Below are 14,172 nucleotides of genomic sequence, written 5' to 3' on the forward strand. Positions count from 1 at the left end.
TCTTTCTAGCCATTGATTCTCATTGATTCTGATCATTCTTACGCATTGCTTGGTTTTCTGCCCTTAGCCCTTCATCTCTCTTGACATGCTCTTTCTGGTTTAAATTATCCATTTCCTTGGCTTCAGATACCAGTTCTACACTAACAGATTCCAAATCCGTATCTGTTTTGTATCCCAGATCTTTCTTGTGAGCTTCAGGCCCACATCCAGCTGTCCTACTAGAACTTTTTGTATTAATTATCTGTTGAAGCACTTTAAACTCATTATATCCAAAACTGAATTAATCTTCTCTCCCCTCAAATTTATTCCTCCTCCTTTATATCTTCTTACTCGCAGTTGCGCAGACTAGAAATCTTTCTCTTTACCCCTTCTAGTCGGTCATCAAGACCTTTTTTTTTTTTTCTCCCCACTACCTCCCAAATCCATTGATTTCTCTCTTTCCACTGCCACTGCTTTCGGTGCAAGCTATTTCTGGGATTACTGCAACCCTTCCTCTTACCTTGCCCATTCTTTTTACTCCCCTCTAATAATCATCTTTAATTGCCAGGCTGCTTTAAGCCAGAATCATCTTCAACATTCTTGCAGGCTCTGCTGAACTACTTTGCACTTCCCTGGCCTCACTGTATCCTCTTGCCACCTGCCCTTTCCACATGTTCCTCTCTCTTCCCTGTGTTTTCCTCCCTAGCTTACATTTGGATTTCCCCAGGGTTGGTTAGGTGGGCTCTCCATTATACCCCCGGGGCACCCTGAGTTGTTCTTTTCACAGGTTACTGGTCTCTACTAAACAGGATATCCTTCAGGGTGGAGTCCGTTTGGGAGCACCTTTTTGTGCCTTCTGTGCTTGGGAATGTCAGGGCCAGACTGAATACCTTCCATTATTCAGTACCAGACTTAACACTAGGCACCTAATAGATGCTCAGTAAATACTTGATGACCAAGTGAATGGCCCTCCTCCTACGTACTGGTTTATGAGGTTCATGTGACACATGCCTTCTGCAGCACAGAGCTGTGGAATGTGGGGTCTGCCAATATTTGTTGGCTGTTGAATCCACCTGGAATAGCTTTCCCATTGAGTTGTGGGAACTGCCACACTGCTGAAATGGTTGTTCTTTAACCTATGTGGAGAATGATTTTAGTTCCTAGCTCAAATGCCACAGCCTCCCACCGTTTTACTGAGTTTCTATAGATTTTGTTAAATAGAAGTCCTTTCATTTGGCTCCAGAGACTTTGAATGATTGTGCTAATTTTGACCAGTTTAATAGATGTCTCTGGGATAAAGGTTTCCCTGACTCCCTTTCACCATCATTTTGGAAGTGCTGCTTGTTGTCATTTGTCCTTAAGCCAGTTATTTGACACCAGTTTTCATCCCTGGATTAACTTTAACACCTTTTAAGCCATAATACACATGTTTAAGAATGCCTTAATAAAACCTTCCCTTTACAAGCCTTGATACTTTCTTTTCCTTAATGCTTTAAACTAGATTTGCTAATGGTCGTTCTACTGGGCTTATTTTGGACAGTGGAGCCACTCATACCACTGCAATTCCAGTTCACGATGGCTATGTCCTTCAGCAAGGTAAATGGATTTAATGAGGGTACGCTGAGATGATGTTAGCTGCTATGAAGACGTAGATAACAGAGCAGTGAAGTGGACTATCAAGTCATACCAGTTTCCAAATAATGTCTCTTTATTAAGAGTTTTTAAAAAATCTTTATAATGTGTATTTAAAACTGATGCATGGCTTCATTCATGCTTAGAGGGATAGTTCAGTTAATTCTACTTGAAAAAGTTATTCATATATAAATACACAGAAGAATTTGTCCCAAGGAGCTTGGATTTAATGCTGTCTTAGCCTTGTTTAATCTGTTTTCATAGGCATTGTGAAATCCCCTCTTGCTGGAGACTTCATTACTATGCAATGCAGAGAACTCTTCCAAGAAATGAATATAGAACTGATTCCTCCATATATGATTGCATCGAAAGTAAGTGATGCTTGAATTTTCTCTTTGGGATTTATCTCCAACTCCCCACCCCCATGTTGTGAACTCTGTTAACCTAGCACATGCTCTTGGTACTCAGGAAGCTGTTCGTGAAGGATCTCCAGCGAACTGGAAAAGAAAAGAGAAATTGCCACAGGTTACAAGATCTTGGCACAATTACATGTGTAATGTAAGTACCCTTATTCTCTTTATAAAACCATTATAGGCTGTAGGTTTTTGAATAGAATGTGAGCAGTTTGTATTTTTTTTTCAAGATTTTATTTGAGAGACAGCACAAGTGGGGGGAGGGGCAGAGGGAGAGGGAGAAGCAGGCTCCCCACTGAGTGCAGGGCCTAATGCGGGGCTCACTCCCAGGACCCAGAGATCATGACCTAAGCCGAAGTTGGATGCTTAACCAACTGAGCCACCCAGGCACCCTGAGCACTTTATAGTTTTAATGGTATTTTACAAACAAAAATAATAGCTTATTTTGAGAGGGAAAGGTGCTTTTCATATTTGTCAAACAAATTATCTCAACAAACTATTATATTCATTTGGATTACAATAAGACCTGGAAGGAACTTTGGTTTTAGAATAAAAACAAACATGCTATTTTGTACATTTTTTTGTCTAAGATAGTGAATGGTTCTAGTATGTAGAGACCTGCTAGTATGGCTCAGTTATGTTCTCTTTTTTAACATCAGTCAGCCATATTAAAAATGTCATTATTCATAGTGAGGAGCCAGTAAGATTCTCTTTACTAAAGATCCATCTCTGAACATACAACTTAAAGGAAGAGGAGTTAGTAAAACCTCTCACACCACAGATGTATATGCATTTCTAACAGTAAAAGGATATGAAAGCCATAATTTACTGTCAGAGATGTATCCTCTCTGATACTGTTTTGCACCTAAAGATAAAGATTTTTTGTGGGTGTTCAGTAGAAGGGGAAATTGTGAAGATGATTAACAATTTTGCCTAGATATTAGATTTTTCTTTAGCAGCCTAGAGGTTGTATGTATTCCGTAGTAAAATTTTTCATTGTTTTTACACTATGTGCAGTCATTAAAAATTACATAAGATGCCATGTATGTGCACATGTACACATATTCAGATAATGAAATCTTGCTTCTAAGTTTAGGCTTATTTTTAAGGAAAAAACCGTGTTCTCAAACCAGTTTTGTTATGCAGGACAGGTACAGGGGTTCCTGATTTTTTTTTTTTTATTTCTTCATTGTTCCATAATTATTGTTAATTTAAATGTGGTATAATATAGTTTTTTTTTTTTAAAGATTTATTTATTTGAGAGAGCGAGAGAGAGTACATGAGAGGGGGGAGGGTTAGAGGGAGAAGCAGAATCCCCGCTGGGCAGGGAGCCCGATGTAGGACTCGATCCCGGGACTCCAGGATCATGACCTGAGCCGAAGGCAGTCGCTTAACCAACTGAGCCACCCAGGCGCCCGTGGTTTAATATAGTTTCTAATGCAAATGTTTAGAATTCGGTTTCTTGATACTCTGAGTCCTTGCTGGATAGACTTATACCCTTGAAATGACTTTGCCATCCAGGAACATGGTCTGGTTTCATTAAGAAAGGTATTTTAGATATAATACTACAAAAGTATAGATTGCAAAGACAAATCTCCATAACCTTGTTTCTTAAAAACTTTTTTTTTTAATTCATAGTGTGTTATCCAGGACTTTCAAGCTTCGGTACTTCAAGTATCAGATTCAACTTATGATGAACAGTATGTTTTCTTATCTACAAGATTTATAATAGCTCATTAAAACTTCATACTAAACTTCTAAACACTGAATACTTCATAAATGAGGAGAGAAATCGATTTGTTTAGTTAAAGAATTGCAGAATATGCTTAACTGGTCTAAAGGTAAAAAGTTATGGTAAGAAACACTGACTAACATAAAAGAAAGATATTCTCACTCTGCTTTCTTACAAGTTGATAATTTCTTAGTTTATATTTTGAGCAGGATTTTTTTTTTTTTGTCTTTTGTTTAATGTTGTTTAATATGTTTTCAGAGTAGCTGCACAGATGCCAACTGTTCATTATGAATTCCCCAATGGGTACAACTGTGACTTTGGAGCAGAACGGTTAAAGATTCCTGAAGGATTATTTGACCCTTCCAATGTAAAGGTATAAAAGCTTGTTTCATAATTAGCTTGACTTGTCCCATATATGTGAAGATCTTGTGTAATTATAAAACCTAAATAAGACTGACTAGATATTTTTGCGTGTGTTGTTTGAAGTTCTTCTGTTGACTACTAATTTTTATTTTGTTGTAGGGATTATCGGGAAATACAATGCTGGGAGTCAGTCACGTTGTCACTACAAGTGTTGGAATGTGCGATATTGATATCAGACCCGTAAGTGTCAGCCTTCTGCTTACAGTATAAAGGTATTTTTTTAGGGTAAGGAAGTACCCCCAGATCAGTATTTAAGTTGTCAATTTTGGCCATTGACTTTGAAGTCCATTTTAGAATGTGTAAAATCATGAAGTACTAGAAAAGGAAAAATGCAAAACTCTAGAGCTGTGGTGTCCGTGGAAGCTACCGGCCACATGTGACAATTTAAATTAAATTAAAATAAGTAAAAATTTGGGCACCTGGGTGGCTCAGTTGGTTAAGCGACTGCCTTCGGCTCGGGTCATGGTCCTGGAGTCCCGGGATCGAGTCCCGCATCGGGCTTCCTGCTCAGCAGGGGGTCTGCTTCTCCCTCTGGCCCTCTTCCCTCTCGTGCTCTCTATCTCTCATTCTCTCTCTCTCAAATAAATAAATAAAAAAAAAATCTTAAAAAATAAGTAAAAATTTAAAATTCCATTTTTCAGTTGCACTAGCCACATTGTAAATGTAGCTAATGGCTACTGTTTGACAGTGCAGATAGTGAACATTTCTGTCATCACTGAAAGTTCTTTTGGACAGTGCTCTTCTAGAGATGTCCTAAAACATGACAAACCAAAATATATATTATTGGTGATTTTTCTTGTATAATTTTGCTACTTTTATTGTTTAGGAAGGTATGGGTTTAAATTATGTAACTTTTACATGGAGTATAGTTTAGAGTGCTTCTAAACTATTTTTTCATATTTTTCGTATTTTTTGTGCTTTGCCAAGTTTTATGTACTAACTCCATATTATATATATACTAATTATTAGATTGATTATATCTTATTTAAACTCTAGATTCAGGGGCACCTGGGTGGCTCAGTCAGTTATGTGTCTGCCTTCAGCTCAGTTCACGATCCCAGGGTCCTGGGATCAAGGCCTGCGTCAGGCTCTCTGCTCAGCGGGGAGTCTGGCCTCTCCCTCTGCCCCTCCCCCTGCTTGTGCTCTCTCTCTCAAATAAATAAATAAAACCTTAAAAAATCTTTTTTTTTTTTTAAAGATTTTATTTATTTATTTGAGAGAGAGAGAATGAGAGATAGCATGAGAGGGAAGAGGGTCAGAGGGAGAAGCAGACTCCCCGCCGAGCAGGGAGCCCGATGTGGGACTCGATCCCGGGACTCCAGGATCATGACCTGAGCCAAAGGCAGTCGCTTAACCGACTGAGCCACCCAGGCGCCCAAAACCTTAAAAAATCTTAAAAAAAATTAAAACCCTAGATTCAGTTTGTAGCCAACATATTGCCTTAAAAAATTGTTTGAGTTAATTCATTTGCTTAGAGCATAGTGCTGATAGCTAGAGATGTATAAAAAACGTTCAAAAAAGAGTTTTGAGTGGCTATGAAAATATTCTTTATTTCAACTAGCCACCTGGCAGGCATGTGCTGCTTCAAGGACAATAGGGATGTAAGTATGGAATTTTTTTAGCACAAATTCAAGGCCACTTTAGGGGAAGGCAATTTAATTGAATTATACTTACTATAAGAGTGTGATAACTTCTTGATTTTAGTGAGATTTCTCCCTTAGTTAACTAATGTTGATTGCAGAGGACATGCTTCTATATTCCATTTTCTCTTTTAAAAGTTAGATGATTTAGACATTTGGAATAAATTTTTAAAATATGAACTTAACCACTAAAAAGCATACAGGCTGATACGTATGTATACTAATGGAATTCAAATAAAAACTTAAAAAAAAAAGGTAGGCTGACATTTAGCTTTCTGATACATACATGCAAATTAGAGGTAAATATACTTGTAAGTAGGGACTTATTTTTATTTGGGGGAGGAATCAGCATGTCGATTTTGAAAAAGTTCCCCATGTCGTTCTGATGCATAACCCTGCAAGAGAAAGGTAGCAGTCATTTTGGCCAGGGATATTATGATTATGCATTGTCTATCATAATCATTAAATAATCTTCATTGTCTAATTTTAAATACTGTAACTTCTAGATGAGCATTCCAAGATGAAGGTATAAAATAAACCTCTAACTAAATATTGGCAGCTCTCTGCCAAAAAACTGTGTTTGGGTTTTTGTTTTAGAATAATTGCTTTAAGTTAGTGGTTCTTAAACTTTAAATGCACATTAAATTATCTGGAAGGTTGTTTTTTTTTTTTGAGAGAGTGGGAGCACGTGAGTGGGGGCAGGGGCAGAGGGAGAGAATCTTCAAGCAGACTCCCCACTGAGTGCAGAGCCCCTGATGCAGGGCTTGATCCCATGAGCCATGAGGTCATGATGGGAACCAAAACCAAGAGTTGGATGCTCAATCGACTGAGACACCCAGGCGTCCCAGAATCTCTTGAGTTTTATTTTTTTTTAATTTTTAATTTTTTTTTTTAAGATTTTATTTATTTGACAGAGACACAGCGAGAGAGGGAACACCACAAGCAAGGGGGAGTGGGAGAGGGAGAAGCAGGCTTCCTGCGGAGTGGGGAACCCGATGCGGGGCTCGATCCCAGGACTCTGGGATCATGACCTGAGCCGAAGGCATACGCTTAATGACTGAGCCACCCAGGCGCCCCCCCCCATCTGGAATTTTAAACAAACAAACAAAACCTTTGCCTGGGCCCCATCCCCAGATTTTTATTTAATTGCCCCCGGCATTGATGTTTTATAAATTCCCTAAATGAATTGAATGTGCAGCAAGGATTGAGAACCACTGGATTAAGGTACTAGGTCTATATAGAAATAAAAATATTAAAAAAGAAAGGGAAAATTGTAGAGGACGACACAGTTTTAGTTGTAGTTGTATTTAGAACTGTTGGAAACAGGTACATGGGTGGCTCAGTCAGTTAAGCGGCTGCCTTTGGCTCAGGTCATGATCCCAGGGTCCTATGATTGAGCCCCGCATCAGGCTCCCTATTCAGCAGGGGTCTGCTTCTCCCTCTCCCTCTGTGTTCTCTCTCTCAAGTAAATAAATAAAATCTTTAAAAAAAAAAAAAAACTGTTGGAAACATTTGGAACTAATTTTTTTTTTTTTAATCCTAGGGTCTCTATGGAAGTGTTATAGTGGCAGGAGGAAACACGCTAATACAGAGCTTTACTGACAGATTGAATAGAGAGCTCTCTCAGAAAACTCCCCCAGTAAGTTTTATTTGTTCTTTGGTAGTAGTCTTCAGTCTTGTGTCCTCATCGCTGGTGTAATCTTATAGATGAGGTTGGTATTTTGTGTGTGCCTAATACAGTATTACCTAAAAAAAGGTTAATAGCCCTTGTTACTTGAATTTTCAGATGACATCTTTTCATAAATGACTGTTGTACTTGAATCTTTTATTCATTGATTCCATATTTAAGTACCTATAGTCTGCTAGGCACTAGGGGATATAAACTATAATCCCTGCCCACTAAGGGCTCAGTCTGCTAGGAGGAATAGACTTGCATAAAGACTGTAACGTGCTAAGTGGTTTTAGTAGGTCATGAACCAGGCACTCTAGGGAACACTGTAGAGCGAGCACTTAACTCCCTCATGAAGAAACTGAATGAATAGGAGTGCAACTGGTTGGTAATTTATGAAAGGACATCTAGGTGGAGGGAATGCCATGTGCAAACTATGACGGGAAGATGGCATATTCTAATATTTCAACGTAGTTGGCTTAGTCTGTGCAGAAGTGGGAAGAGTGATGTGGCTGGGAAGATGGATGGTGTATTAATTTCCTAGGGCTGCCATAACAGAGTACCACAGACTAAACTGGGTGGCTTAACACAACAGGAATTTATTCTGTTCTGGAAGCTAGAAGTCTGAAATCAACATGTCAGCAGGCTCTCCTCTCTCCTTTCTACCCCCAAAACATAGAGATAGAATTCTTTTTTCCCCTCTTAGCATTGGATGGTTTGCGAGGAATCCTTTGGTGATTACTGGTTGCCGTTCCAAGACTTCAGTCTGTCTCCGTTGTCATAGGGCAGTCCTCTCTTGTGGGTCTATTCTCTTCATTATAAAAACTCCTGTCCTATTGGATTAAGGGCCCATTCTGCTCCAATATGTCCTTAATTTGTATCCTAATTAAACTTGCAAAGAACCTATTTCTAAATTAGGTAACATTCACAGGTACCAGGGATTAGAACTTCAACATATCTCTTTGGGGGACACAATTCCACCCACACAGATAGGTACCAGGTCACGTTGCTTATTAATAGTGAACTTCTGGGATAAAATTTGGCAGAGGACTGCAGAACGCCTATGTTTGTTTTAAAAAGATCACTGGGTGGATTGCGACAACTTTAAAAAGGATTTTAAAAGGATTAGAAGAACGTGGTTTGGGGAGAAGATCTGGTACACATTGATAACAGAGTAGTAGTCATAATCTTTAGATTTTAAAACTTCTTATCAAGTAGTTTTTTGTATGTTACTCTGTACTAGTTATTACATTAAAAGAAACTTATTAAGGGTTACATGGGCCTTAATTGTATCTACAGAATTTCTATTTTTGGGAGTCTTTTTTGTTTCTCATAAAGGAACATTTTATATATGGCGCATTTTTAGAATTCTTATTTAAGTTGTTATATTGTTATTTAAATATTGATAATAGGCACAGGATTGACCCCTGACTTGTTTTTTTTTTATTTTTTTATTGTTATGTTAATCACCATATATTACATAATTTGTTTTGGTGTAGTGTTCCATGATTCATTGTTTGTTCATAACACCCAGTGCTCCATGCAGAATGTGCCCTCTCTAATACCCATCACCAGGCTAACCCATCCCCCTACCCTCCTCCCCTCTAGAAACCTCAGTTTGTTTTTCAGAGTCCATCATCTCTCCTGGTTCGTCTCCCCCTCTGATTTGACCCCTGACTTGTATTTACTACATTCTTGGAGATAGAGTCTGACCTGGAAAAGACCTTAATTGGATTTGATAGGAAGTCCCAGAATAATGAATATATATAGACCTGGGCTGTCCAAGGTCTGGTTAAGAGCAGTTAGGTATTATCCTTGTCATTTAGGAGGCAATTAAAAATCAATGCAATAACAGGGAAAAAAAATTTCCTTGTGATCGATATCAACTGGTTCCTCACCTACAAAAACCCATGTTCATCCCTCCTGCTCCCAGCACTCCTTCCCTCCTGTAGCACATGTTCTACCCCCAAAACATACACATTTATTCACTGTGAAAAAGACTCAAACTATGTGTTCATATAGAATAATAGGGAAGTACCAACAAGTTGAGAACGTTCCCCAGAAACAAAGTCCGGGTAGGGGAAAGATCTCCCGATATAGGGAGACAGGGACAGTCCTGAGCCATAAACTGTTTATCAAGAGAGTTCAAAATACAAACACTAATTTGGGAGGAAATCAGTACGAATAAAAAGCTTAACCTGAAATCTGATGTCTGCATTTTGATTTGGAAGTGGAGGGGGGTGGAGTGACCTTAGAATGGGAAGGATTAGGACAGTGTGAAGGCCAAAAAAAGTAGGAGCTAGCAGGTTGGGATGATAGATTGGGTTTTGGAAGAAATGAAATAATGTATGAAGCAGTTAGCATAGTATCTGATTTATAAGTATTCAGTATGTGTTTGCCATTCTAGGATATAAACTGTGAGTGCCATACTTTTTAGTATGCAGTTCCTAAGGTTTATATAATTTATTATTAAATATTATACATTAAAAGCAACAAAGTAGTTTAGTCAAAATACTTTGTACATGCCTACAATAGTAGGCCATGCCTACTATTGGCCTAGCTGTTGTAACATAACCACATATAATTGGTGTCTGAAAGTCATTAGGCAGTCATCAAAACTGAATTTTCTGAATTGAGTCATGTTTTGATTGTACTAATACTTATTTTTCCCTCTCTATTTTAGAGTATGCGGTTGAAATTGATTGCAAATAATACAACAGTTGAACGGAGGTTTAGTTCATGGATTGGAGGCTCGATTCTAGCATCTTTGGTTAGTAAACTGAAAAATAGTCTTATTGAATGATATAACTTAAGTGTACCAGTGAATATAGTAAAAAGATAAAATAATTCCAGTGCATCATTTCTCTCTGTATTTTGTAACTCTCAGATGAGTAGAGGACCTAATAATACCACTTTCACATGTTCTAATTTAACAAAATGCTTTAGTCCCTTATCAGTGGCTATTTGTCAGCCGATTTTCAATTTCCCTTCTCAAAGGTGGGAATTTACTAACTTACTCACGCCTCTTCTCATACTCCCATTGGCACTGGTCAGGACTTCTCTGTAGCACACTTAAAATTAAATCATTCCTTCTCAGGTCCTGGTTGTTGCTCCCTGGCCTCTTGGGGAGGTGGAGGAAATCAGGAGTTGGCTCTTGGGGCAAATGGTGAAGTCATGGTGCTGGGTTTTGCATGTTGCTTTGACAGGTGCTTGCTTTGAATCAGGAGAAAAAATCCTTGTACTTACCTGCAACCCTAGACTGGGGAGAATTTCCCCTTCACCTCAGAGCAGCCAAAGTAAATGTCATGAAGTACTTATACTAAACATTTTTAAGCTAGTAAATGTCTTATGTATTTGTTCTATTTGCAGTCTTTTACTAGATCTTAGATCAAAATGGAATACCATGCACGAATCCACTTGAATAGAGTCAATCTTAGGGAATGAATTTGTCCTTATATGTTTTATTACTAACGTAGCCTAGGCTCCTTCCTCCTTGGGTCATTTTCCTCCTTTCCACCGTCTATAGTGCCTGTGTACTATCAAGTGTGTACTTGCAAAACTTTATCCTAGTCCTGATAGATGAGCACTTTTGAGATCTAAGTGCTGCCGTTAGTCAAGTGCTAGGGTATAGCTCTTCAATTCTGTACTAGGATCAAGCCTTCCAACGACAGTTTCTATTGTTCTAAGTTGGCAGCAAGCCATCGTAGCTAAACCTCCCATCTTCCTGTCACAGCCATTTTCGAAAGCCTCAGTTGTGAACAGGTAGACTTAATATTCTTTCCAAATAGTGTCTTTGGGTGTTCTGGAGGAGGGGCTGAAATAGGGGAGTGATGGAGGACTATTTGGGGGAGGGGCTTAAGGGTTCTTTAAAGATTGGGAGTTGTGAAAAGATACTTAAAAAGTATTTTCTAATAAAAAGGCACAATATATAACTTTTCTTTCCATTTTATAGGGTACCTTTCAACAGATGTGGATTTCCAAACAAGAATATGAAGAAGGAGGGAAACAGTGTGTAGAAAGGAAATGCCCTTGAAAAGAGTTCCCAAAGCTCTACCTTCCTGTGTCACCTTAAGTTTCATAGCTTTAGTATACTCAGGAAAAGAATGACCATCTTTTGTAGAATGTTTATACATTTTTGCATATTTCAATTTCCACTTAAATTTTTTAAGGCTTTAACTGGCTCTATAAATTAAGATAAGTTTGTGCTTTCCTTGAAATGCACTTATTCTTATTACAAGCATTTTATAATTTTGTATAAATGTCTATTTTCTCTAAATATTTTGCTTTCAGTAAAATGCTTTCCAACTCTGTTTAGTATGTCAGTTACCAGTGACTAGTAGAATTGGTTTTTATTGACTAGTAAAACTTATTGCCTATGCTTTTTACCTTAGGCTTGCAAAATTAAATAAAAATTATTAGCCATTCCAGAAATACTTTTTTGGATTATTGTTGTGTTATGACTTAACTACTTTAAGGACTAAATGTATTTTATGATTTTGAGTGAAAGTACTCACTGTTTATTAACAGTAATATCCACACCCCCTTCATATGCTATTAACATAATAGTAAAAATGTTACCTGGGTCCAAGACGACCTTACTGCCTTTGCTATAGCAGTTGACATTACTTTCCCACCCCAGGGTACAGGTGATGTTAATTAAAGTCTGTTTAGATGTCAGAATTTATAAAGTGGGTGTCTGAACTTTATACCTGATTTTTAAAAAATTTTGGTAGAAGCAGGACCACTTCCAGAGTTAGCATGCATATTAATCCTTAAAAGAGTTGTCATTTGACTAAAAACACAATTTCTTTATAAAATTACTTAATACACATTTACTTTTGTATATAGACTTATCAAAGGAAAACAAAATGGCAACTTAAGAATTCAGACATTTTATTTTATTTTTTTTTAAAGATTTTATTTATTTATTTGAGAGAGAGAATGAGAGAGAGAGAGAGAGCGAGCATGAGAGTGGGGAGGGTCAGAGGGAGAAGCAGACTCCCTGCTGAGCAGGGAGCCCGATGCGGGACTCGATCCCGGGACTCCAGGATCATGACCTGAGCCGAAGGCAGTCGCTTAACCAACTGAGCCACCCAGGTGCCCAAGAATTCAGACATTTTAGATAAGACTTGACTTCTGGGCTTCAGAAAGATGTGGAAACTTTTTCTGAAGAAATTTTTCTTTCTTTTTCTCTAAACTTTTCTTTCTTGCTTCAGTGCGGGCTCGTTTCTCAAGTCTCAATCTAGAATAATAAAAGCATAACAGCAATTTATACAAAACTATTCCCCTGTTATTCAGTACTATCAAAGTATGTCCAAATCAATTACCTAAAAGCCTCAATCATGCCAGCCTCCATCTTAGGTGTGTCATGTAGACTATTAAACTTGAATAATCACTGTAAACCTACACAAGTCAGAGATGAACTTGAAATCAAAACCCTCTGTAACCCTACACCAATTCTATTTCCTACCTGAAAAGAATGAACAGATCATGTGAGCCTGTAAAAGACTGGGCTACCTTTCTATACTTTATTTTAAAAGCACTAGTTTTATTGAATACAACAGATTTTTCTGTACCCTGAGATATATCCTGAGACTTTTAGGAATTCCCTAATTCCAAATAGCACTCAGTCTACCATATCATCTTCCCTACAACAGAGAGAATAAAACTATACTAAGAGATGATGCTTACGTGCTAGACTCACCACTCTATGAGTTTGCTTCTATCCACTAGCATGCTGGAGCATGAAGCGTTTGTGCCTCAGCTAAAATTACTTTGACCTCTAAGGTCAATTACAAATCAAAATTGCAAATGATAAATTCATCATGGAGGCCAACCCTCTACTGTACTTAAGATGATATTTTCCAGGATATTTTATTGATCACTAGGTGTAAGTTTATATAAAATATAACAAGAATTAAGAGGTAGTGAATAACTTAACAGGCCAGTGCTGTGGGAGAGGTCATAGAAATCTGAGATAAGAATTCTATCTGGGTGAGGGGCGCCTGGGTGGCTCAGTTGGTTAAGCGACTGCCTTCGGCTCAGGTCATGATCCTGGAGTCCCGGGATCGAGTCCCACATCGGGCTCCCTGCTCAGCGGGGAGTCTGCTTCTCCCTCTGACCCTCTTCCCTCTCATGCTCTGTATCTCTCATTCTCTCTCTCTCAAATAAATAAAAAATCTTTAAAAAAAAAAAAGAATTCTATCTGGGTGAAAACCAAAATAGGCGTAGATGTTTAAAAATATGATATAAGGTATTTTGTAAATTAAATATAAAGACTAAGCAAAGCTGAAATCAGATTACCCATTCTATTCATCAATCTTTGCTCCAACTAAATTTTGGCCATTAAAAAAATCAGTGAACCCATATGAAAGAATAAAGGTTATTCTTAAGAACAGTCAGAAGATTATGCTTCATGCTCTGAAGGTAAGGCTAAGAAAGGTAGTTTCAAAAATAGAATAATTAGAACATGTATAAGGCCTGTAAGAGTGACACTGGATTCATAAATTCTCATACGTTATTTTAAAAGTCAATTATAGCTTCACCTTGTATGACTAAGGGACAAAAGAACCAAATGGCACATTAGGCTTAGAGAAACTGGAGGAAAAAAACAACAGTGCAGTTGAATTTCTTAATTGCTTAGCATCTGAACTGGGCCTTAAAATGTGAATGGTGGAGAGATTT

At 37.9% G+C, this 14,172-nt stretch overlaps 2 protein-coding genes across 8 annotated transcripts in view; one reads left to right on the plus strand and one right to left on the minus strand.

Moving 5' to 3' along the window:
* Positions 1–11,921, plus strand: part of ACTL6A (actin like 6A) — a 29,896-nt gene extending 17,975 nt beyond the window's left edge. For both annotated transcript variants that reach the window (XM_027586367.1, XM_027586368.2), the window contains exons 6-14: positions 1,481–1,575; positions 1,876–1,982; positions 2,080–2,169; positions 3,663–3,724; positions 4,015–4,129; positions 4,279–4,359; positions 7,363–7,458; positions 10,172–10,258; positions 11,441–11,921. In XM_027586367.1, the coding sequence (XP_027442168.1) occupies positions 1,481–1,575; positions 1,876–1,982; positions 2,080–2,169; positions 3,663–3,724; positions 4,015–4,129; positions 4,279–4,359; positions 7,363–7,458; positions 10,172–10,258; positions 11,441–11,521 (814 nt within the window). In that variant the 3' untranslated portion in view covers positions 11,522–11,921. The remainder of the gene's footprint in view (positions 1–1,480; positions 1,576–1,875; positions 1,983–2,079; positions 2,170–3,662; positions 3,725–4,014; positions 4,130–4,278; positions 4,360–7,362; positions 7,459–10,171; positions 10,259–11,440) is intronic.
* Positions 1,672–14,172, minus strand: part of MRPL47 (mitochondrial ribosomal protein L47) — a 40,498-nt gene continuing 27,997 nt past the window's right edge. For 5 of the 6 annotated variants that reach the window (XM_027586369.2, XM_027586371.2, XM_027586374.2 and 2 more), the window contains one exon: positions 12,472–12,730. In XM_027586369.2, coding sequence (XP_027442170.1) covers positions 12,607–12,730 — 124 coding nt within the window. In that variant the 3' untranslated portion in view covers positions 12,472–12,606. Of the gene's footprint in view, positions 2,109–12,471; positions 12,731–14,172 lie in introns of those variants that run through there. The other variant, XM_027586370.1, reaches the window with a different exon arrangement.

Source organism: Zalophus californianus, chromosome 1 (assembly GCF_009762305.2).
Source record: "Zalophus californianus isolate mZalCal1 chromosome 1, mZalCal1.pri.v2, whole genome shotgun sequence".
NCBI classification, from domain to species: domain Eukaryota; kingdom Metazoa; phylum Chordata; class Mammalia; order Carnivora; family Otariidae; genus Zalophus; species Zalophus californianus.